At 37.7% G+C, this 24,382-nt stretch overlaps 1 protein-coding gene across 1 annotated transcript in view; it reads left to right on the top strand.

The window, feature by feature from the left end:
- The window catches only part of PKN2 (protein kinase N2), a 52,457-nt gene that overhangs the window by 10,944 nt on the left and 17,131 nt on the right, over positions 1-24,382 (top strand). The window contains exons 2-4 of the mRNA XM_042819884.1: positions 10,695-10,995; positions 18,816-18,967; positions 23,563-23,680. Of these exons, the coding sequence (XP_042675818.1) occupies positions 10,695-10,995; positions 18,816-18,967; positions 23,563-23,680 (571 nt within the window). The remainder of the gene's footprint in view (positions 1-10,694; positions 10,996-18,815; positions 18,968-23,562; positions 23,681-24,382) is intronic.

Here is a 24,382-nt window from a genome sequence, read left to right as displayed (position 1 = left end):
CTTGGGTATGGAAGGAAGACAAGGGAGAGACGAGTTCTGTAAGTTGTCTCACATTTTTGTAACTCTTTCCTTTCTGTAACAGATAACGTTTATGGACTAAAAAGTAATATGATTTTTTTTTTGGCACTTGTCTGCCTTCCTGTTCATTACATTTACCTGAATGAATTTACTGACAATTTCAACTTCATGCAGCTGTTCAAGTCAGCGCCCTTTAAACTGATCTACTGGCATCTGCATTCTGAATTAAGTTATTCACATGCGTATGCTGAACTATTTTCTTCTGCATTTCCATCCAGCACAAAGTATTATCTGCAGACTTCCATCACTATTTTTTTTTTGTGCTTTGCTAATTATAGGTATTGAAAATGTTAAATGTTCTGATTACTTTTATGAAATTTTGCATTGTTAAAAATTAAGCTGTCTACTACCCCAAAGTAGTTGAATGTGTTTTTATTGCAATGAATATACTTGAATCTTCATACACAGTCAAATACATCTACTGGGAGTTTCTGCAAATTGGAGTTACAGCAGCAATAAGCATTTCAGTGGCTGCTGTGATGCTGCTCAGAAAATGGGGAGGACCTGTGTCTGGACAGAAGCACTGACTGTACCCCAGAATACTTTTATAATGCCAGTTTCTTAACCCCTCTTAAGGTTAAACAGTGGAAAAAGTAGGGAAGAAACCAGTAATTCTCAGAGAGGTTAGAGAAGTGTATAGCTGAAAAGATGCTAGCCTGAGCTAAGCACAGTATCTTATTTTGGAAGATACAGACGGATTGAATCCAAAATTTGTTCTTGTGTAGTTTTAATTTTGTTATTATTGGGACCGATTTTTATTTTCCTCTTGTGACTTAGCATCTTGACATCTTTATGGGAATGCTTGAGGGAGCCTCAATGGCCACGCTCACCCTTCTCTTTCAAATACAGCTGGAAAATACAACCTCCTAAAACCATGTATTGAGTCAGAACGTGCTGCTCTTTGTGATCAAGTAGAAGTCATGCTCCTGCTGCTTTTTCAGTTGAAAGTTAGTTTGTGTATTTTTGGCTGCTAAAGACAATGTGGTTTAGATTAGATAGCTCATTATAGAGAAACACAAAGCAGATACTCGTGGGAATACAACAGGTTAAACTCCAAACCAAAATAGCTTCTGACTGTAGCAATTTCTTTCTTTAGCTTGAAGGACTTCTTCGTGAAGGTATTGCTGAATGTCATACCTTGAATATATTTTTGTAGCTCTTGGTAATTAGTAAGCAGAATATTCCACCACTGTGAACAAATTTTACAGGCTACCATTTGGATTGCTGAGTGTGTTCTCAGGCTGCTCACTAAAATGCTTCTGAACTGGAATGGAGCAGAAAACTTTGAGACTTGATGAAAAATGTCTTCAAAAGTTACGAGTGCACCAAAATCTGTTGTGCTGAAATATTCTTAGAACAACATTTTTTTTCTTTTTTTAATTTTAAAGATGTGTGAAAACTACTATGTGAATATGCACTGTAAAATGGAGTGGGGCTTCAATACTAAAAAGGTGATGAGTTTAGACTGAAAATAGGTTAAATATCACATGACTGGAGACTCGAATATGATTGATGCTGGAAAGCACATAACACATATGTAGAATATTATACAGCCTGAAAAAGGAAAGGCATTGAAATCACCATCAAGTATGCCTTGTTGTGGGCTTTCTGAATACTTCCCAGTGTAAGAAACAACTTGTAGTTCCCAGTGCATTTATAAGGTGAATTCTTTTTTGCCATTATTCTATAGACTTAGTTTTGTAGCATATTCAGTAAGATTTTTTTATAGGCACACGTATACAATGATGCATATAAAAACTGTTGCTTTATGCTGCCTTAAAACTAATGCTGCCTTAGAGGTGCATTAGTTATTTGGAAACTAATGCTTCCTGTTTTCATTTTAGCTGCTATTGAGACCGGGCTGATAACAGCTAGATGGAAGAGTCCTACACAAGGGTGTGTGTGAAATGGAGAACAGCTTGCCTGGGAGATGATTTGGATTATTGTGCTGTAGGTCAGTAGGGGATCAGGGCTCCTAAAAACTACTGAAAATGCAGAAAGCTTAAAAAACAAAAACCTTAAGCAGATTTGTATTTTGAAATGTGAACGTATTAAGACTTTCTGTAGTCCACATAATCAGCAAGTGAAATCACCTGCCCCTTTCTCATTGCTCTTGCACATGAAGCAGCTGTCAGAAAATTTTCTTCTTGCTTGTGTTTGTAGGTTAAGACAGGCTTCGCAATGTTTGTGACTTCTGTAATGCCCAGGGAATTCTTAAGTAGAAAATGGACATTAGGGGCTAGTGGGAACTTTTCATACCGTATTTCAAAGGTCAGAGAAAGAAAGGATTACAGAAACTATTCAAATGTATCACAGCGTACATCAGTGATGCTTTGTAGAAGTCTTAAACAAATGGGGATGTGAAGTAATGCTTCTATAAATAGCTGAGTGTCCATCCATAAACTTCTACTGGAAAGGCATGGAATGAGAAGCCTGAATCTCTGAGATGGAATTCTGGGTGTGGCAGTACTTACCCTGATACTGAGAAGTGATGAAAAGAGGATTTTTTTTCTCTTTTTCCCACTGGCCACCTGTAAAGATAAGGAGAGAGGCTCTGCCATCTTCCTTTTGCTGCTGGAGTTTAAAATGAGCAACTTTCTCAGCTTCTTGGAGTGGACAGTGCGAACATTTCCTGACTAACTTCAGATATAGCAACCCAAACTACTGCGAAAGAGTTCTCAATTCTGGAGTGTAAAGGCGGTTCCTTTGTATAAATACAAGCATACATCCCTTTCCTGTTTTAAGAAAAAAACCCTTTTCAATTCATCTAACCAACTAAGGAACTCACAAGCTGTGGTGAGAGCACTGTTAAAAGGTCCTAGAAAGCAACAAAAAATCTGGTTCCTTTACCAGGATCAAGTATTTGGCCGCTTGGCCTTTTGCCTCATAAAACAGATGTTAGTATTATCTCTGATATGTATTGCTGCATTTATAATGTACAAAATAGTTGGCTGCTAAACATGATGGCTCAATTAGAGTGGAATGTAGACTCTCAGCTCTTCCATTAGTTTTGTAATGGCTAAAAATAGCTCTGCTAAAATATAATGAAGTTAAATGGAGTAGCACAGCGGTTGTCTGTGCTCAGAGCTGGAATTGCCAGAAACAGGGATCTTTTTCCAGGCATAATTATCCATCCCAGAAGTAAGGATTTTGATACATGGAGTGTTTTGTTGTGCTTTTCGAGTGAAATAAATTACTGGTTTGGTTGTCTGTCTGTGTGTGTTTGTTTTTTTACCATTGTCCTGACATTTGTATATTACCACGAAATTCCTGTTTCCTGGCTAAGGATTCCTTTTACATCCTTTCAATGACTTGCATTTTCTAACCTGCATGAACAGTGCTGAGAAGTCCCAAATTGTGCTGACTTTTTTTTTAATGTAAGGGTTTTTAGCATACTTCTCCAACAGTTTACTGGGAATTTGTAACATTTCAGGAACCACAGCTTAACAGTTGTGGTAATAGCTGATACTGTAATTTGTGGATGGGCAGAATGGACAATCTGTGAATTATGAGGCAGATAATAATACATTTTAATGAAATAATAGCAGCTATTCCATAATTCACTTACCATAATGCATGAAAACCACTTCATAAATGGGAGTGGAACTGCTTGTCATTAAGTGCCAATGACTTGGGTTTGGATTCTTTGGGTGTTAGACTGTGCTGTTGTGATATTTCTGCTTAGCAATTCAAGTAGGAATTTAAACGTGTGTTTATTTTAATGTTGACGCTACAGCCCTTGAAATTGGATAATTGCAATGGTAACTGCATTATTGTAAGTATATTTTCTGAGATTCATGCCCAGTTAAACTATACGGCCTCTGTACAATATACATTGTATTTGAGGAGTTACCCAAGTCATAAGGCACAGCTGTGACTCAGGTCTATCTACTGACCTTTTTACTTTTGAAAACGTCTTCCACCAAGTAAACTATCATATCCTGAAGCTTGGATGGGGACTGTTTTCTCCAGCATCTTGAGCTGTAAGTGTAACTTTATTCTGCTCTGAGGGTTAGACAAAATCGGATAAGTACTTCATATAAAGAATCAATAGAAATATTTATATTGGAGCGAAGTAAAACAGATTTATACTTTCTGAAGCAGCAAAAGTGCTTTATCTTAGGTGTTTACTTCAATGCCTGCTTCAACAGATACCTTATTAGTTACTGCTTATCTGGGGAAGGGGGAGAGCAGTCACAGTTTCTGGACAGATTACTGGCTTCTGTATTGCATGTGGTTAGAGGTAAATTCTCCATACAACATCTGCATGAACTTATTTTTATCTCAAATAGTTCTGTATCATATCAATTTGTATTTGTCTGCAAGCACTTCAGAGCAGTAAAACAACTGCTGGCACCAAACTTGAGCTTCATCTGACTACTGGGAAATTCATCAACTCAAACTGAGACAAACCTGGTGATAAGAATTGCTCTCAAAACCTTTTTTCATCTCTAACAGTTATTCAGAATGTGTGTTAGTTTCTGAAAGAAATGATACCTCACATACCCATTTGTAATATTTGTTTGGCAAGAATATTAAAATGCACCCTTCATTTTAGAAGTGCATATTGTATGTATTCTATGAATTTTGGGCTATTAAGATGTTGTTTGTGTATTGCTGTGATACAGAAAATTACAGATGTTCTCATGATGATAACAATAACTCCATGCTTATCTGAAAATGGTTTAAAAGAACCCACTAAATTCCTTTCAATGCTAATTTTTTACTAGTGGTTTAAAATGAAAAGTAATTAACCGTTCAGTAAATCATTTTTGCTTTATATTGAAAGAACTTGTTTGTGCTTTGGAATTTAATGGAACTTCTGTCTGTGGTCTGGTTGAAACCATGTTATTTTAAATGGAGTTTTCTTCTGAGTATTTGTTCTGCTTCTTTGTGTTGTTACACTGACTTGGTTACAGTAGCACCACTGATCCCATCAGTATTTCAGATGAACATAAAATTGAGAAGCTGAATTACGACTAGTACAGCAAGGTCTCATAAGAGAATGGAGAAATGACTTTATTGCAGGCTCAGTTTCATATCCTTGTCTTCTTCCTGGTCATGTGTAGTACAAGTTGTGACAGCAGGCTGTATTCATTGTACGGGAAGTTTGTGCTGTCTCTTCTGAATGCAAGCGGGTCAGGTTTGTTTGTCATGTGCTGGATTCTGCTGCAGTTGTGTTGGTTGGGAGTAGGAGCTGCAAGTTAATTGTAGAAGTTGGGGAACAGCTGAAGTGCCCATGTGCAGTGATGGTTCTTAGATAGCGCGGCCATCTCCTGAACTCAGATCCAGGTGCTTCTTGCTTGTGCTGTACTGGAACCTTCCCAACTCCTCACTTGTCATAAGAGAGGCAATGGTGGGGATTTTCTTTTTATGTCCTATTTCTTACAAGTCTTTTTGCAGGTCCGTCTCCTTGCTTAACACATCAGGAGCTGCTACAGGGAGAAGCAGCTGAAGGCAACGTTTCTTAAAACATTTTCTTTCTCTTCCATGAAAAGCAAGCTCTATTCTCTATGTGACTTGCTGTAGTTAGTGCACAGCACTGCCACAGTTCTGGTTCTGTCCTGCAACCTCAGTAATGAACTTCTTGGGTTAGTGACCTTTGGCCTAATCAGGGACTGTTGGTGGCTGCAAGTGTAGGTGGGAATGAGGAACCCTACACAGCCAACCACTAAATGTTTAGTTTTGCTTTAGTTGTGGAAGGTTCTTTTAAGGCAGAAGGGAAAGATACCACTTCAGAAGATAGCTCTGTGCTGCCTTCTGGGCACCAGTAGTTGTTTTCAGTCCTCCCAGTGCAGTGTTCTCGCAGGGTACAGTGTGCACATTGGCCATCCCTGTTTTAAGGAGCTCTTCTTCTAAAGAGCACTTACTGTGCCTCTTATTGGTGCAGCCAGGCACTTGCTGTATCACACAGGAATTGAACCCCATTTAATGAGCGTCTTACTTGAATTTATCCATGTATAATGCAATGCACCACAGTTATTTGTACCTTAAGCAGCCTCTTGCTACAAAGAAGAGAGCTGTGACTTGGATTAAATTTAAATCCTTGTTTGTAATGTGTTAGCATAGCAAACTAATGCCAAGATCTATTAAGCCTTCAAGGTTTTCTTGTTCTTGACATTGGGTAAGCGCTGAGATCTTGACCACAATCATATTTCCTTCTGGGCAGGAGGAAACAGTTGATGTAGTTCCAGTAATCCGGACAGACTGTCACAGCTGGTTTTATGAATGACTTTGGGGAGGGGGGGGAAGGAAAGTTAGCAATTGATTAACGTTGTTCTTAAAATCAAAGTTAGTTTTGGGGAATTGCTATAGCAGGCTTCTGGGACCTTGGCAGTTAGTTCAGAAGGACAACTTTATTTTATCCCTTAAAACATAATACAGAAAACTATAATAATAGGCCTAATAGTCCCGAATCTGTATTTCCAGCTCCTCAAAAGGAAATTAAAAATGGACACTTTGTCTTTCTGGATTATTGCAACTGTATTATATACAAGTATAAACAGCCAAACATTTTTGGCTATACTTGTCAAACAGGTTTTCTTACGTTTTGGCAAACTGTACTAGACGTAAAATGGTTTCCACAATTAAAGAGCATATAAAAATGAACAGTAATACATGTAGGAAAAATGTACGTAGTTTTACAGTGAGTTTTTGTATAGCTTTTTTTTTTTCCTGAGGGCGGGTTGATTGCAAGTCACTGTGAAACATAAACGATATTGTGCCTAACTACTCAGTGGCAGGTGCTAAGCGTGCTGTTGTTTAAGAGCCTGCTTACGTTTCTTTAAGAATTCCCAGCAGAATTCAGCAACCTGCATTCTTATCCAGTATTCCCTAAGATGAATCCAGTGAATGAACCAAAGTTGCTGTACTGTGCTGCTAGAAGCAAGTCTTTGGCAGTTATGTATTTATTATGGCAATTAATAATGCCCAGGATTTTAAGGTTATCTGCTAAGAGATGGCAATTTGAGGATCTCATTTAATTTGGAAGTCATTCTGTCTATACAACTGAAGCAGAATCTCTGATATATTCACCGTCACAGTAATCTCTTCTGACTCTATTACTAAAGGACAGGCTCTGCCCACTACCCAGAATTTTCAGCGTCTGTACTTAAAATGTTTCCCAGGCATACAGAAATTGAAAGCTAGCATCTTGAGTTCATCAGTGCAAATAGATAGCCTTTGAGCCCACAGTCAAAGTGAGGCTGAGTCACTAGGCTATTGCAGTGGACACACATATGTGGTATTCTCTCTCTCTCAGAATTACTATCTAATTTGTGGTCCTTGATGATTTATTGCATTGAACATAGTTTGTTTTATTACATGCTGAAAGGTTTCCGAAATCTCCAGTCTGGCTAACAAACAGGTGTTTTTGCGTTGCAAAGAAGTATTCATCACTGCCTGTAATTGCCTTTCTTACAGCCTAGCAGCAGGTTGTTGCTGTGTGTGCAAAGAGGTGGGTCCTGGGCACTCTGGTGTGTTGGAGGGACAGACATCAAAACATAAGTAACAAATGAGAAAGAGAATATTTTTGAAAGAATATTCAGCTCTAACAAGAAGCTTTTGTGATATCTTAAATCAAGTACCATCAAAAAAGCTTCAATATCCTGTGTTTTAAGTCATTTCTCAGTTTAAAAGGGTTTGGACTTGGGGAGATGCCCTTCTTAAAAACCCTTGACCCTCTTACTCAGGTGTTAGAAGTTGTGTCCAGTGGTGTCTGTTGTCTCTGTTTTGAAGCAGAGCACCACTGAGGCCGCTCATCTGTCTGACACGAGGTCCTGTCTCCAGCCATCCTTGCGTCTCAGCAGCAAAACATGTCAGTGCACGAGCAGAGCAGCTTCCCTTGCAGAACGCCCTCCTGCTCTATTTTCACAGCAGTCTTCAGTGTCTCTGGGTGCACGCTTTCCTCCTTTGAAAATTGTTTCACAGTGACCTTTGTGCCACGTGAGATGTCACCTGGCTATCTACACATGACGCTTTTTGTTTGTAAGTGGCATTAACTCTGGATGACAAGAGACAGTGTAATGCCTTTGGGTTTGTTTGGAGTTTCTTGTAGTAGCTATTAAAAGTTTCTGCTCAGTTCTAGCACAGCAGGCTTTGTGAACTTTGCATGAAATGCTGCACCCTGAGGCATTGGTGCCATTTGGTGGTCTTGTCTGTATATAAGCATATATAAGTAAGCAATATTATATTTGTGTGTATAGGTACTTAATAAGTACGTAATATTTATAAAAATAGCTATTTGGTAACAACACTGAAATACATAGGCAATGTAACCAGCTACCAGTGGTAGCATCCACACTGTTGATGTCTTAGAAGCAGCTTAAAGAAAGACTGTATCCTGAAACTCCAACTCTGGGAACAGAGGTGCTGAGACTGCTCTAACTGAGAACTTGACCTTAGTTACCGGAGTCTGAAATGCAAATCAGTAATGATCATGAGAGGGCTCCAAAAACCTGTCCATTGAAGAACATAACACCCTTGAACAGCTGAGATGTTGGGTTAGTGGAGGGATGAAAAACTCCCCTGTAACAAAATATCGTATTGTTCAATAGATAAACGACTGACTGAAGTCTCTTCAGGAAACCCTAGTCTAGAATATTTCTGAATTATTTATATTCTAATTACATTGTTCTGTTTGAGAAGTGTACGCTCTTGGCATATTCTTAGCATACTTTAGGTGCTGGTATGGAAAAAAAAGAGATTTGTTCTGTTTTACATCTACCTTTCCTCCTGCAAACTTTAGAAAGTGAAATATCATGCTTTGAAGGAGGCAAGATGACACGTTTATTCCTAGAATTCTTGCAGAGTGACTACAAACTGTCATGACTTAAAAATACACTTTTTGTACATATTTACAAACACTGTTTTGATCTTTGTTTTTAAAGGCTCGATCATAGTGTGCTAATCCCTACATTTTTATCTGTTAGAGCAAACAGGGAGATCAGAGACAGGAATCTAATTTGGGTACACTCGTTGCTTAAACACGGGCAAAATAGCATACAGTTGCTGTATGAATGTAGATTCAGTTTCGGTTGTTTCTCAACACGAAGCGCTCAGCATGTGATCGTTGGTTTCCTCCTTGCTGGCTCTGAAGCTTTGTACTGGTTGCTTGCTCATCGCTATTGATTATTCTTGAGGAAAAAAAATGTTGATTCTTTTTATATGCCTATATATGGAAGCAATGTCATGGATCTCCCAGTACAACTATTAATAGCCTCTCTACATATGCATAATAAATAATTTATTTTAATCTGCACTAACAGAAATGCACTTGCAGGAATGACAAGTGCCTTTTAAATATAAATCTGCATAGTTTTTTCCCCTTGCATGACTCACTCAGTTTGTCATTTCTGACTTGTTTGTTTGCTTTCTCTTTCACAAACATCCAAATCTTGTGGCTAAGTGATTATTCCAACTACTTTAAATAGTTAAGAATCTTTCAATTGCTACCTCTTCATATTAAAAGTGATAGTTATGGGTAGAAGTTTTAATAGCAGGGGTCTAAAGATGAGTTAGTAAAGCTTTTAAACCATCCTTAAAAACTGGGTGATTGGATCTTTCTTATTGTTAGGGGAGTCTGTACAGATTTAAATGTTTTGACTAGCATTATCTGTCGATCTCCATGTCCCAGGCAGAACCTCCTGATCCTCATCTCTCCAAAAGTAGCTAACACAGAACTGCAGAGGATTCCTTATTCCTGGTCGTGGAACTGCAACCTCAGATCTTTCCCCCTTGTTTTATTTTTTTTGTTAACTAGTGTATCATAACTTGAAGTGACTGAAGATGTTCATGTGTTGATACAAATTCAGAATGCTAACTTCTATTTCACAGTTATTCATTTTGAAGAAAGGGGTTTTTGTGTCTGAAATCTGAGTCAGTGAAGTAGATGCAGAGTATATCTAGAGATTGTGTGTTCTGGGAGCTCATTAAGGTTTATTAGCCTAATGCTGTTCTTTCTTAACTCCTTCCCAAATGTTGTTTTTTGCAGCACCAAATAACAATGACAACTAATTTATAGTCAAAATGTTAAAATTTTTGATCATCCCTTTATGTTGCTCCCTGCCTTCCCAAATATCTAGACAGTTCTGTTAACGTGATGAGGAAAGCGTCATGAAGGATTTTTGGTTGTTTTTTTTGTTTGTTTGTTTTCATTTCTTTACTTTTATTTCTAATGAATTTAATAGTATAGAAGTTAATGAGAGTTAGTAATTGTTAGAATTTAGTCTTATTTCCTGTTTTCATTTGGTCTATTAAAACACACAAATCTGCAAAGTTATAAATGTGAGTCATTAGCTCTGAGGCATATAAATGCTAGGCAGGCAGCCATGACAAATCCAGAAGTATTTAAATCTCTTGCTGATAAAAATAGGCACAGTAAAAATGTCAATAAATTTAAAATTAACCTTCTGTAAAAATGTAACCCCTGTTAACATGTAATGTCTTGAGAGATTGTTGCTTTAGGGCAGCATGTAAGTTACTACATGGTATTAAAAAGTAAGTATTTAACATACAAAGGCCAAAAGCCCAGTCACTGCAATTTGCAGCGTATGTTGTCAAGAAACCACGTAATGTGATGTAACCTCTGGTAGTTACATTGATGTTTTTCTTTCCAGGGGGATGCCAAAAGTCTTCTGGTCTCTGAGAACCTGAGCACTGGCCAAAAGTTGGACTTTTCAGATACAATGGTACAGCAGAAGCTGGATGAAATAAAGGACCAAATCAAGCGGGAAATAAGGAAGGAACTTAAAATCAAGGAGGGAGCTGAGAACCTCAGGAAGGTCACAACAGATAAAAAGAACTTGGCATATGTGGACAACATTTTGAAAAAGTCAAATAAGAAGTTAGAAGATTTGCATCATAAGTTACAGGAGTTAAACGCGCACATTGTTGTAACGGATCCAGAAGATGTTACAGGTACTGTATGTTATAATGATGGCAGTTTACTTTTGTTAGTTTACATAAGCTATTGTCTGTTTCAATTGGAAAAAAACTGCTCTGGAAATGAGCAAACCTGTAGGTGGAAAATTGGTTACCTGTGTATGCTTGTTAGTTCTGACTCAGAAATAAATGTCCAGTCCCTCCGAGTTGAAAATTGCTTCCTGGGGAGGAGAGCAGACTATTTGTTGATGTGTGAAGATGAATGTAAACCTGTGTTGATTCTTTGCTTTCAGTTATTACCGTATTCATGTATTTTCTCAGTCACAGTAGTATCATCTAGTGGCTTTTCATTATGTAGGAGCAATTTTCAGTATGAAATATCCACAGTGAGGTTGCCCTTTTTAAGATATATTGAAATTGTTTTAATTAGTATTTTCTGTGGCTTGGTGGTGAGTTGATATTACTTTATAAAAATATCAGGCTTGATATTTTAAGATGGAACATTGTGAAAGTGAACAGTCCTTTTTCAGCTTTATGGAATGACTTAGGAGGTGCTGCCAGCCTGTTGATTTCACATTACATGGACTCTTTCTGGCAAAAAGTTAAAATAAATGCACACATGCCATCGAAGGTGTTTATAAAGTGAGTGCCAAGCCTTAATAAGCCTGGGCAGTAGAATAGAAAACTGCATCATCCTTCATTTTCTAGAAAGGTCAGTTAAGGTGAGAATTCAGGAGAATACTGGTAAGCAATATCAGGAATGCATAGTATCTGGTCCTGCAACGTGCTAGGAAAATGTTGCAGTGTCTATGGTACACTTGCACAATGTGTTCTGCATTTGTTGCTTTTGAGGTTTGAGAGTGACAGTTATGGGGGAAGGGGAACTAGTGAAGCGAAATAGTTGCTGCAGCATGAAATGAGAATACATACAATAATGTATGCTTCAGAGATGGCTGCTGGGTTTTCTAACAGGTATGAAGTGTTCTGTTTCATACTGGCTGAGGTTTATGAAATTCCTCTTCAGTGTTGAGGGTAGAGGGGCCTTTAAAGGAACGAGCAGAAGGGAAGAGAAAGAAAATTAGATGCAAATTCTCTACAGTTTGAATATAAAAATTTTTGTAGACATAGATGTGAGAAATGAATCTAGTAGTGGAACCTGAAAAGCAGATGGCACATAACGTGCAACAGGAGTGCCCCCTTCCAGGGCAGCATTTTAAAACTGTCACAAGGAGCTAATCAGCAGTATTGTCCCTGTGCCTGTGCACATCTCAGGGAATACTGCAGACCTTTAGAAAGCACTTAGTAGTTCTAAAGAGATTTAGATCTTTGGGTGCAAATAAATAATTAACTAATGCTGTTCAGGTCCTTGGTAAGTTTCTGAAAATGCCAGCAGTGCCCATTGCTTTTGTGAATAATGGATAGGAGCCAGGCTCATCCTGCCCATTATTCTACACCAGAGACTTCATGAAAGGCTTAAAGAGTAGAAGATCAAAGTTGATAATCTTACGTGCTTCTAACTGCTTTAGATGCATGCTAAGCCCCTTAATACCTTAATACTACATTTTTAACTTTCATTCTGTTCAAAATGTTATTGGCAGATAGCCTTTACAGTCTTAATTATTAAAACATGCCCTGAGAAAAGTGCATTGTTTCTTAATTACTTCTATTATTGCAGGCTACAAAACTTCATTGAGATCATTTTAAAATCAGAGCAGGTATTCCACTGTAAGACTCCTTTTAATGTTTTACAAAATTCTAGAGGAAAAGAAAAAAAGATTTAAACCATCCTTTCTTAGATCCACAATCTACAACTATCCACCTCTCCAAAGCTGAAATTACTGAGCTTTTGTATCCTGTTTGCCTTGTAATTCAGTTGCCTGTCTCCTTCCTCGTTCGTGGTCACTAAGTCATGGGGGGAAGGGTTGTCAGTCTGCAGACAGACTGAATGCTCACTAGCAGGGGCATGGGTGTTTTTCTGATTTTAATATTGAAGTTTTATCTCAGTAATAGCTGAAGTCAAAACTATAGGCCTTGGCAAAGTAAGGCTGATAGTATAAGACTTAGGACACCTAAGCTTACTCTGTGTGTATAAAATATTTGCATAATGTTCAATAGATACATAGAGATGTGGCCTCAAACATCCCTGTCATCTGACAGCACAGCTCTGTGGGGAGGTCACAGCTATCTCAGCCTGGTAATTCTTGCTTCTGCTTCAGACTGACATCGTGAATTTTATAACCATTTCCTCCAGTATGTAAGAGTACCAAGTATAAGTGCATTAATTCCAGACACTAGCTTTATTCTAAGTTGCAGCTTTTTACTTCAGCTTGTATTTCACCCTTTTCTAGTTTGTTAGGTACAAGTGATGAGTGGAAGATGTATATGGGAAATTAATGCAAAGTGTAAATATGGAAAATAAGGTTAACGAAACAAAATTTTGGGAGTCAAGGCTTATATTCACTTTATATACTTACAGTATCTTATACTTTTAGTGAGGTGGTCCTAGATTTTCCCAGTCTTCAAGGTTTGTTGTAAAGGTTACTGGGAGTTCTAAGTAGCAAAGTCAGGACTGAGATCCTTCAACAAGTAACCCTGAGAATAGTTGTCTGTAAGGTTATGATCCTGTTGACCTGTCAGGCCTGGTCTCTGAGGATTTTTGGACTGTTTCTGTTTCTATTGCTTGACTGAAAATGTATAGTGGTGGCCTCAGAAAGTCATTTAGTTTTCCCTTGTTGCAGTATGTGAGAAGTGGGTGTGAACATATGTTTGTAAAGTGCCCTACACTTAAGCTGGGAAGTGTCACACAAGCTGTTGTGACTCTCACTGCTGCTTATGGTTTCAAGCAGTGGCTTGCATTATTTTTTTTTTTTCTTTTTCAATGAACCACTAATTTGTAGTGCAACTACTCTGTAATCAGCACACTGTAATTTGTAATTTATGTAGGTAGGTCTCTCTGGAAGTACTGCCTCCTGTTTATTTCCAGGGAAACAACAACAGATACAGAGAGCACAGTAACACTATTTGACAGAGCACATTCTCAGCTACAAAACACTATTTTTCAATACAGTCACCACCATTAGCTGTGCATTTTCACCAGCCACGAACCACAGCCTGCATGCCACGCTTGTTTTTCAAAATAATAGATAAATAAACGTGCACCTCTGGAGGTGGCCAATGTCACTGTTGCCATTGCTGAAACACATCACCCACCACCTCGCATCCACTATTTGGTCTCTATAAACGTTCAGCCAGTGTCAATGAATGTCAGTGGATACCATTTCTCTGCTTGGAGGCATTGTTTTCATAGCAGCCCCCATAAGTTAAAACCATTGAATGTAATCTTAATAAATCTTCAGTAGAAAAGCGTGTCATTAACATTCAGTTTTAAATGAGTTGGGATATTTTGATGGTATCTTGATGGTTGAAAGCTTTCCACGTCCTGATCCCATAGGAAATTATTTTCCCAACTACTAAAATTGGTATTAAACGTTAACCAAGAAGTATACTTTGCTGGGAAAAAAAAAGCAACAACAACCTGTATCGTTGAGTGTGAGGATAGATACGGCAGTTGATGTGTGCTTCAGAAACAACTATAACCATAATGTATGTTTACTTTCCAGTATGAGGTTGCTGGTAAATCTAGATCTATTCTGGAAGTGAGACTTTGCACCCTGGTCTGTCCTCATCGTGCAGCAGACTAGTCATACTAGGACGCAGGGTTTTAAAATTCATGTGTCAGCACTTAAATGTGAGGCAGAATGCAACAATACAGATGGAGTAGGACAAGTGTAGTAACCATTACAGCTGAAAATCAGAGAGATTTATTTGAGTGTATGACATGAGGATGTCATGTCTTCACTCATAGACATGAAAGCATTTTGTATCGTTAAAATATATTTCTGCATATAAGCACAGATTAAACTGATATTTTTTTCATGTGTCTAAAAAGTCACAGTAGAGATTGCCCTTTTTAATATTCAGGGAGCTAAAAGGTTGTACTAGCTTACCTGCAGCAAGGCACTGATTTCATTAGGAAGGGGTTGCAACAAATTTAGTTCAGGTATTGACTTTTTAGATGTCAGACCTATGGTACTGATATTTGTCAGAATTGTAACTTTGGGGAACCTCAGTGTGGAATAACACTTTTGAAGCAGTGTTGAGACAATTTGCTGTCGGTTTTTCAGTAAGTCAAATTTGCCATTAAACAACTGAAATTCATTTCAAATTGAAGCATTTTTTCCAGGAAATAAGTGCTGGATGTTCTCTGTGAATGCAGAGCATCCACTGCTGCCTTGGACTTGCAGACAGGTTAGTTCAGTGCTATCACATCTGATTTCCTGTTTGTTTGGTTTTCTGTTTGTTTTTTTTTTTTTCAACCCCAGCAATACCTGAACAGTGTTTCTGTTGGTTATGGCACCACATTGAATGTCCTCGAATAAATTAAAATTGTTTCCCAACTTGCCACTGAGCTTAGCAGTATGCTACAGTGCCATCAGAAGCAAAATGTGGACAGTTACATGGGCTCTTACATTTCATACTGAGCTTGTTGAATAAACCATGTGGGGAAGTCTTCAAAGAAAAGAGAAGCAGTCTAGAAAAAGTAGAATTGTCACTACTCTAATAGGGATAGCTTAGAGCATTAGTATAAGGTCATTTAGAAACAAGGAGTGTTTGCTGGTAAGCATTATGCAGACTCAATCGAACTGAAGAGGTTCTCAGAAGAGGAAAGATAGAAGTGTTAAGATTAACACTTCAGACCAAAAAGTGCCATTATCCTGATGCAGTCAAGAAACTCTAAAAAAAAATTAATCCATTAAAGCATTACCTTTTACTTCAAGTCTAATATTTTCATGAAAACAGGATGTCACGGGTCCTGGAAAGCAGTATCACAGCTCTGGCAGCCTGGCTGTGTGTTAACAGGCTGCACAAAACTCTCTAATGTTAGCAGCAAAAAAGGCTAGTTACGTGAAATGAAGTCTAGTTCACTTGAAATACATCTGTTACTTCACTTGATACTCAAAATATCAGGAGAAAAATGCTTAGGAGCACTAATCCATTGACCAGAAAATCTGTTACTGTCTTATGCAAAGCTGGACTTGAATACATCAGAAGTGACGAGTCTTGTGCTATCCTTACTGACCAACTAACATGACAAACCAGAGAATCTGTCAGTTTCCTTGGTCGTCACTTACCTTACTTCAGTGAATTATCAATTTGGTATAAATACTTAAATCTTCAATTTTAAGTTTGTATGTAAAATCCTATTGATTGCACTTACCTAGATGAAGTTATTACTTATTTGTATTACAGCAATGACTGAATGTCTCCAGGTGAGACTCAAGCCCCTCGGTATGATGCTTTACATAAATAGGTAATCACTTTAGTATGGCTAGTTTTCTCTGCTTAGGTTTTAAGAGATGCAAAGAGAGGAAAACAGATGTAGCTTGTAGCACTGCAGCTAAGATCATCAATGCTTTCCATAATAGGACCTGTTTGGCTGGCTGACTTAAACTTTAATCTGAATTCTTCTATAAGAAGCTGCCTCAGGCTGTTTATTGTAATGAGGCTGGGGGGGAAGGAGTCACTTGGAAGCCATTTCTGAGAAACTTATAGTAAACAACTATAATGTTCCACATTCAGAAGTTCAGTAAACAGCTTCTATGACAGAAAGATTTAAAGAAAAAAATCCTAATCATTAGTCTGTATTACAGAACTTTTCTTTGTTGCTGCTTGCTAACAAAACATATAGTAGCTCAGTTTCTACTAAGCAGTAGAGGGGAATGTAAGTCCACAAGTGCAGGCCAGCTCTTTAGATGACCCAGGTAGGTGATGTGGTTATACCTTCACAGCGCAGACAGGCAGAGGGAGATAATAGCAGCTGCATGGGCAGCCAGAATTGTGGTATTCTCTAATTAGTGCTTGACTTGCAACATTAGTATTGTTTTAATGCAAAGGAAGAGTGCTTGTTTGCATCTGTAAAAGCTGTGAAAACAGACTTCAGGAGAACCACAATCTTCCCCATGGATCATCAGAGGACTGGGATCTTTAAGTGGTAGAGGCCGGCAACATAAATCTAGAGTTGGTAAATATTCATTTACAAAATTATTCTACTTTATAAGGAGACCTGACACTGTGACTTCTAAGTTTCATGTTTGTTTTAATTTTGAATAGATTAGTAGGTGAGGATTTGTTAAATGTGAAGACATAAGTAAGAGAAAAGCATGTTGTTAATCTTTTTTTTATTAATACCAGATTTAAGCTAAAGCTGTGCAAGTGCAGTATTTCACAAACCAAGCCAAAACACTGAGGAGAGGAAGAATGAGAAAACAGATGAGGAACAGCACAGATTTATTTTTTTTTAAACATCTGGTACTTTCTGTAGTACATTTCAGTAGTGAGTGTGCAGTAGGAGTCTTAAAGTGTTTTCAACTGAAGAGTGAATTAACAGCAGAGGAAATTAAAAGTTCTACTTTATGAAAACTGTGTAGCCTCACCAAAGACTGCAGCGTAGAAGAAGGAAATTACATAGCAAACTCAAAAGTAAAGTGTATTAAATCTCAAACATTAGTTATTAGAAGCTTCTGCAGAATAAATATGAAATGGCAGATAAGACACCCCTAGATAACTCACAGTTAATAATTTGTAAGTTACTAGTGCAATGCCTGTGTTTTCTAATAACCAAGGATGTCAGGAATTTGATCCACCGTCTTAGTTTTAATTCAAGGAAAGTTAATTAAAATTGAAAAAAGACCTTACTGTTGATATCAGATAAATAGTCTTCACGAGACCAACTAAAGTCATTTTTCTGTAGAGAATCTATCCCCTCAATTGTTAAAGATAACAGCAACGAGAAAACATTATAGTAATGGTATATAGTAATATATATAATGGTATATAGTAATAAGTAATATAACGTATCCTTTTCTACAAAAAGTTTAAATGAGAAGTCATTGGGCCTGTTAGGGAAGACAATTAGCCATAGCTAAAAGGATGATCTTGTTGGAAATCACAGAATAATTAACCATTAGGAATTAGTCCAGTGACCACTTGTTTTCAGTTCATTAACAGTTCATGGTGTAGAAGCTGAAATAGGAGTCAGTGGTGAATAGATTTCTGGAGAAGAAAAACCAAGTTAAGGAGTTCAAGTATGTAACTTGTTTGATTGAAAACTAACTCGCATTCTATTGAATTAATCCAACAAGATGGAGGTCTAAACACAGTAATATTCTCGAACAAAAAACTTCATTCTTCCCACAGATCATCATGTTCAGTATATCCAATTAACCCATGACTCAGCTCTGCAGAGCAAAAATCATTCAGTCTGATGTAGGAAAAGGCTCACATTCTCTGTTCTTACTTTTGACATAAATTTACTTAATATCAGCATTTAGAATATGCTTATTGGTATTGAATAGTTCTGTCCAAGTTTGTTTGTTGTAGATTTTAAATCGAACTGTAAGAAAGCTTAATGGCAAAGTGCGCTTTTAATTGACTCAAGACATGCCAGAAGAAATAAATCGCCTTTGAAACAAAAATAGCCCAAGCTGCAAACCTGCCTATATTACCACTCCCGGAAGTGATTCATGTGAATTAGGACGTGTGTGGGAGTCACTGTACTTTGGTGAGGCTTTGCATGTTAAGGCGCATTTGCAGAGCTGCTGCAAAGTAGCTCAGGACAGGACAGTCAGTCTGAAGTGCCGAGCGAGATGTTTGTGCTTTGTTTATCTATGACTTAATAGAACAGAAAAGTTTTCGGGGTGTTTTGAGGGTTTTTGGTTGTTGTTCGTTTGTTTTCTGCTTGCTTTTTATTTTTTTTTTCTTTGCTCCACACACTACATCTTGCATTTAATTCACAGATTGTCCTAGGACTCCTGATACTCCAAATAGCGATCCTCGTTTTCCTACCAACAACAGATTGATGGCCTTAAAGAAGCAATTGGACATAGAACTGAAGGTGAAACAGGGAGCAGAAAATATGATACAGATGTACTCAAATGGTTCTTCAAAGGTAAGGCTTTAGAATGCTTAAAGAACGTAAAAATAATTGTGGAATTTCCTATTGCTGCAGTATGAAAGTACAGTGTGTAAGCAGCTTGCAATTTTGGTGTTTTGGGGTTGATTTGTTGTTGTCATTAAGTAGCAATGTAGAATCTGCTACAGACTGCTAGGCTGTTTTTGTTGTGGTTTCATACCGACTCAGGATACTTGCTAGACCTGGTTGTTTTATCAGCCTGTCCACATGCAATTCAACCTCCATAACAAATCCGGTTTACTAAATTTAGTATGTCTGGTAATCTTTGATCATGTGTGATTTACAAAGCAGCAGAGCTTGGTATGGAATCAGGTGGTGGCTGATGCTTTTTCTAGCCCCGCTGAAAAATGTACATCTGTTAAAGTTAAGATGTGCATGACAATTATACTGAAGGTGATATTGCCAGATACATTTCTGAAATTTTCATCTCATTTTAGTTGCTAGTAACAAGACTCGTATCAAAAAATGTGTTTCAATAAGAGAAGCAAAATATTCAGATAGCATTGTTATAATCAACACTGGTACACAGATATGTGAAATACTTCCTCTCTTTCCCTCTCCCTTGTGCTTATTTACTGATTTATTTAACAGAAGCGTGGTATTCTAGAGGTAGTTACCTGATAACATCAAACTGAAACTAGAAGTTCTCCAAGAGGTAGGGAAGGGGCTTGCTAACTCCTAGATGGGTTTGACTTATTACATAGTCTTAACTAGGTAATAAAATTCGTCGTACATGAAGAGAGCCCTTAACTCAACTGAAAGACTCACCTAATTTTTTAATGCGGGTAGAAGGGGAAGACTTATTTTGAGTATAAGGTAATCATGCTTCTCAAATGAGTAAAACAGTGTCTAGGGGGATCCTACTTGCAGCCCCTTCTGCTTTTGTTAGTTACTAATTACCTTTGCTTTCCTCTTATTACATCATTATGGAGATGAAACGAATCTCCAAACTAAGGTGAAAAACTGACGTAGGTATAATAAATAATATGTAGTAGCTTGGTTGGTGTTAAGAAGTTGGTAAATACAATTGAAATGTTTTAAGTTCTTATCTGGCTGGCCCAACACATAGATGAGATGAGTCAGTGAACTTATTCAAAAGAAATGTTTGATTTGAAAAGTAAACTTCTGTAAATTGCATTGCTGCCAGTTGGAATTTGTACTCACCAAAAAGTATTGGTGAGGAACTACGTATTTGTCAATGAATTTCCTCCAGGGACTGGTGGAGAGGCAGATTACTTTTGTACCTGCCTACTCTTTGACTTCTTTGTACCTCTTGCTAAAACCACAGAGTGCTGCTCACTTTCTGAAAAATCATTTTAGACTAGATGGTCCATAAGTGCCATCAAGCCCATGCCGACCTGTGAGCCAGCTGGTGCTGGTAGCCTTAGCTGAAAGTGACCTGTCACCTCCTAGCCTGGGGCAGTTGGAAGAGGTATCTGCAGTGCCTTATGACTAAAGACCAGGGAATGCAGTCCTCAGCTCCTGGAAACCCTGGAGTCCACATCCTCTGGGGCCATGTACTTAACATCAAGCTAGCTCAAAAATAATAATCAGTTGATCCAAATGGATCAAAAGATGTACATGATTTATATCCCTAATAAACCCTCAGCAAGTAACCTTATAACAGCCTGAAAAGAACTTAACTAAACACTCAGGCTGTAACATCAGACATTGCTAGCAAGCTTTGATCAGACCAGGAACAAGAGGTAAATTCTGGCTCACTTTATGACTGAGGCATGTAATTAAAATTGTTGATTGAATCTTGTTCTTTCAATTGGTTCAAATGAGCTTACCAGTTTGGGTGTATGTGGTAACTGCGCTGGGGAGAACAAGCTGGAAACACAAGAGCATTGCCAGCTGCTTCAGCAAGCTGGATGGAAAGGATGTGTATTCATTCTCATGGTCATAGTACTGTGTAGTGAGGTAATTCAGCAGGGTAATTCAGCATACCGTAGGCTTAAGTGTGATGGTTAGGTTGTAGAAAGCTGAACTTAAAGTTTCTGGATGAGGTGGCCAAAAGGGGCAGAAAATTCTCACTTTGAATCCAACACGTAATTGGGAACATTGAAAAGGGCCCTCTTTAAAATATATTAAACTATTTTGTTACCCAGGCATACCACAATGGAATTTCAGATTTGCTGTATGATTTTCAAACGTAACTTTAATGGAGGGAGGTCATAGTTTGTTTCTTAAAGATTTAAAACAAACAAACAAACAAAAAACAACCAGTAGTCTGCTAATAATAAGAAGTATGTTTTCTCAGGTGAAGGGTTTTCCATTTGAACTTAGTCTGCTTTCTTCAATAACATTCAGCTCAACCTATTCTGATGTGTTTCTGAGGTACTGGATCATTTTTCCTTGGACTTGCTGAGATCTGTCTGAGATCCCGTGACAGCTTTTGCAGATCAGTTTATCAGGCACTGTCAGTTTCTGTGTACACAAGAGATGCTTTGACATATTTTTGTTCAGACCCCATCACTAACGGAGCTGCTAAGTATAACACATCCATCCTGATCTTGAGGATGGGATGTTCTTTCCCTTGAAAACATAGGGTGAGCTAGAATCTCTGGCTAGTTCAGTAATCTTACATTAGCTCAGCTTCACACGTTGGTGCTCCTCAGCAAGCGCATCCACTGGAGTGACAGGGTGTGGGAGACAATCAGGTCAAGTAACGCGAAAAATGAGATGAAAACAAAGATGAAAAATGCTTTCAGAGTTTGTGTGCGTCAGGATGATGCATGGATGAAGTTTAATATACGATTCTGACTTGTATGTAATCAGTTAAATCCTATGCTCTGCTGTAGACAGTAGTTATTTCAAAAGGTGATATTAGTATTTGAGAAGGCACTCATTTAACAAAATTAAGCGTACTAATTAAATAGATGGATAGCTGATGTGGAATCTTCAGCATAAGGACGTTATAAACATAAGGCTTATGCTAGTCTTCATATTTGAAACACTGATTAATATTACAAATTAAAATCAAGAGTATGTACCCAGCAGGATATATAGTATAAAAAATATCAGAGTGGGTGATACATTCGGTGCAAGGTCATAGTAGAGATCTGTGAAGGCAATTTTTTTTTTCTTCTCAGCACACTGATTTTTCTAACATCCTCCTTATAGTACTCACGTGCACTGTAGTGCCAATACTTCTAGCTCTGGGAATCTACTATGCAGTAGTTGTCTTGATGGGGATAAGGGGAGAAATATATATGTGTATTTTTTTAAGTCTTAAATAGTTGGTAAGTTCATTTGAAAATTAAAAATTTAAGTATAAACCACGTTTACATTAAAATGGCTTCATAATGAGGTTATGGGGTGGCTGCAAAATAAGTTAACCAGAGTGGCCTTTGGGCTACAGCAAGTGCAGTATTTATCTGTACTGATTACTGTTTGTTAATCTGGCACTGCACAGCCATGACAAATTGACTGCCTTAATTTTTCCCACGCTCCTTTTCTGCTTGAATCTAAGTCAGGTCATCCTTAAGTTATCTTGTAACTCCCTATCCAACAACCATTTGATAATCCATCATAAATCAAGTCTCTAGAAGCTCTGGGACCAAAAACACTGTATACCTGAAAAACATGTGAGGATATCTATCCACACTCCTGAGAGTGAATTGGTATTATTGATGAATCTGAAAGTTCATTTTCAGAAATGTTCTCCTCTAAGCTGCTTTTCTTGTTATGACTTTTGATAAAAGGAATTGGGTACCTCCATCTATTTGGGGCAAAAAAAATGTTGTCCCTAAGTTGCTGATGAAATAGTGAAGTAATCTGCTATTTTGTGTTTATTCATGGAAAAATAATCAGTTTGATCAGGCAAAAATAAAGCAGAATTATTTATAATTAAATATAACATGCTATGTGAATTAACTTCGTATTTCTAATGTAGAGATTGAAGTTTAACTCAGGTGAATTGGCACAGTGATTCTTGTATCTATTTAGTCTAGCAGATTTGGTTGTTGGAAGAGTTATTAGAAGAGTTCTTATGTTCACAAGGGGGAAAAGCTTAAAAGTAAAAGAGGGCAGATTTAGGTTAGACATTTGGGAGACGTTTTTTACTCAGTGCTGCAGTACTGGCACTGCTGCCCAGAGAAGCTGTAGGTGCCCCATCCCTAGAGGTGCTTAAGGGCACACTGGATGGGGCCCAGGGCAGCCTGAGCTGGTGGGTGGCAGCCCTGTCCATGGCAGATGGGTTGGAACTGGGTAATCATTGAGGTCCCCTCAAACCTAAGCCATTCCATGATTCATTATAAACTTGTCATTCTCCATAGGATGGAGGTATTTTACACTTTTGAAATACATTCATCTACAGGTGGGTGTTTCTAGACTGTGCCTCCTGTATCCAGCTTTAAACAGAGTTTCCATGGGAGTGGTTTGTAGTCTATAAATTAATCTGAATACCCTTTGGTCCTAACCTGATTTCCTCTAGATTCTTAACGTGGTTAGTTGAATTGGTCTGCTATATCTAATGAGCTACATAGTTGTTGTTCCTGAGCAAGTGGTCTTTAAAGCTTTCAATGTATTGTATTGTGAAGAGTTTATTATCTTTTTTCTTTCAATAGGATCGAAAACTTCTTGCCACAGCTCAACAGATGCTCCAAGACAGCAAGACAAAAATAGAAGTTATAAGGATGCAGATTCTTCAGGCAGTTCAGACCAATGAATTGGCTTTTGATAATGGTGATGGACTACAAAAATAAATATTGATCTTATTAATGTCAGAATACCACATAGATATGTACCTGTTTGCACACAGAGCTAAATTTCTAAAACAAAGGTTAGACAAACTTGCATGAACTGAAAATAGCAAAGTACCTTGAAGCTTATCGAAGAGAAATACAGGCTCTCTTCATCATCTTGTTCATTCCTTATCAAGTCCACTCCTGTTCTGTAGGCTTCATTCTGTGTGTGTGTTTTCTCTGTTTTGACAATAACTAGTACTTTAAAGAAAAGTATGTACTTTTCACTATCCTAAAAAACAAAACAAAACAAAACTGATGTAAGTATAAAGCCTGTTTGTCATCCTTAAATAGATTGACCTAATTAGTACTAGTGAGAACAGAGGTGTAAGGAAACTTTTATTATATTAGCCTTTAGGCTTGACTGGGAAGTAGTCCAAAAATCAGTATTTTTTAAAAAAGAGAGCCAATTTGAAACACACAGATATTACTGCATTCAAAAGTAGCTTTAAAATTGCACACCTCCTGAACTTTAATAGCCATGAGTGTAGTAAAAGTTGTGGCATATTTGGTACATCTCTAAGTTTTAAGCTTCATTTGTATGCATCTCACAGAGTACTGAAATTGTAAGATAATGCTCCTAATCAGGGCCTCAGTGTACTCTCTAGGTATTGTTTGTTTTGTGGACTTGGATGTTTTTACA

The sequence above is a fragment of the Centrocercus urophasianus genome, unplaced genomic scaffold (genome assembly GCF_019232065.1).
Source record: "Centrocercus urophasianus isolate 14NV4802_14NV808 unplaced genomic scaffold, USGS_Curo_1.0 seq_18, whole genome shotgun sequence".
Taxonomy (NCBI): domain Eukaryota; kingdom Metazoa; phylum Chordata; class Aves; order Galliformes; family Phasianidae; genus Centrocercus; species Centrocercus urophasianus.
The sequence above is the reverse complement of the archived record's forward strand: the minus strand, read 5'-3'. Positions and strand labels throughout refer to the sequence as shown.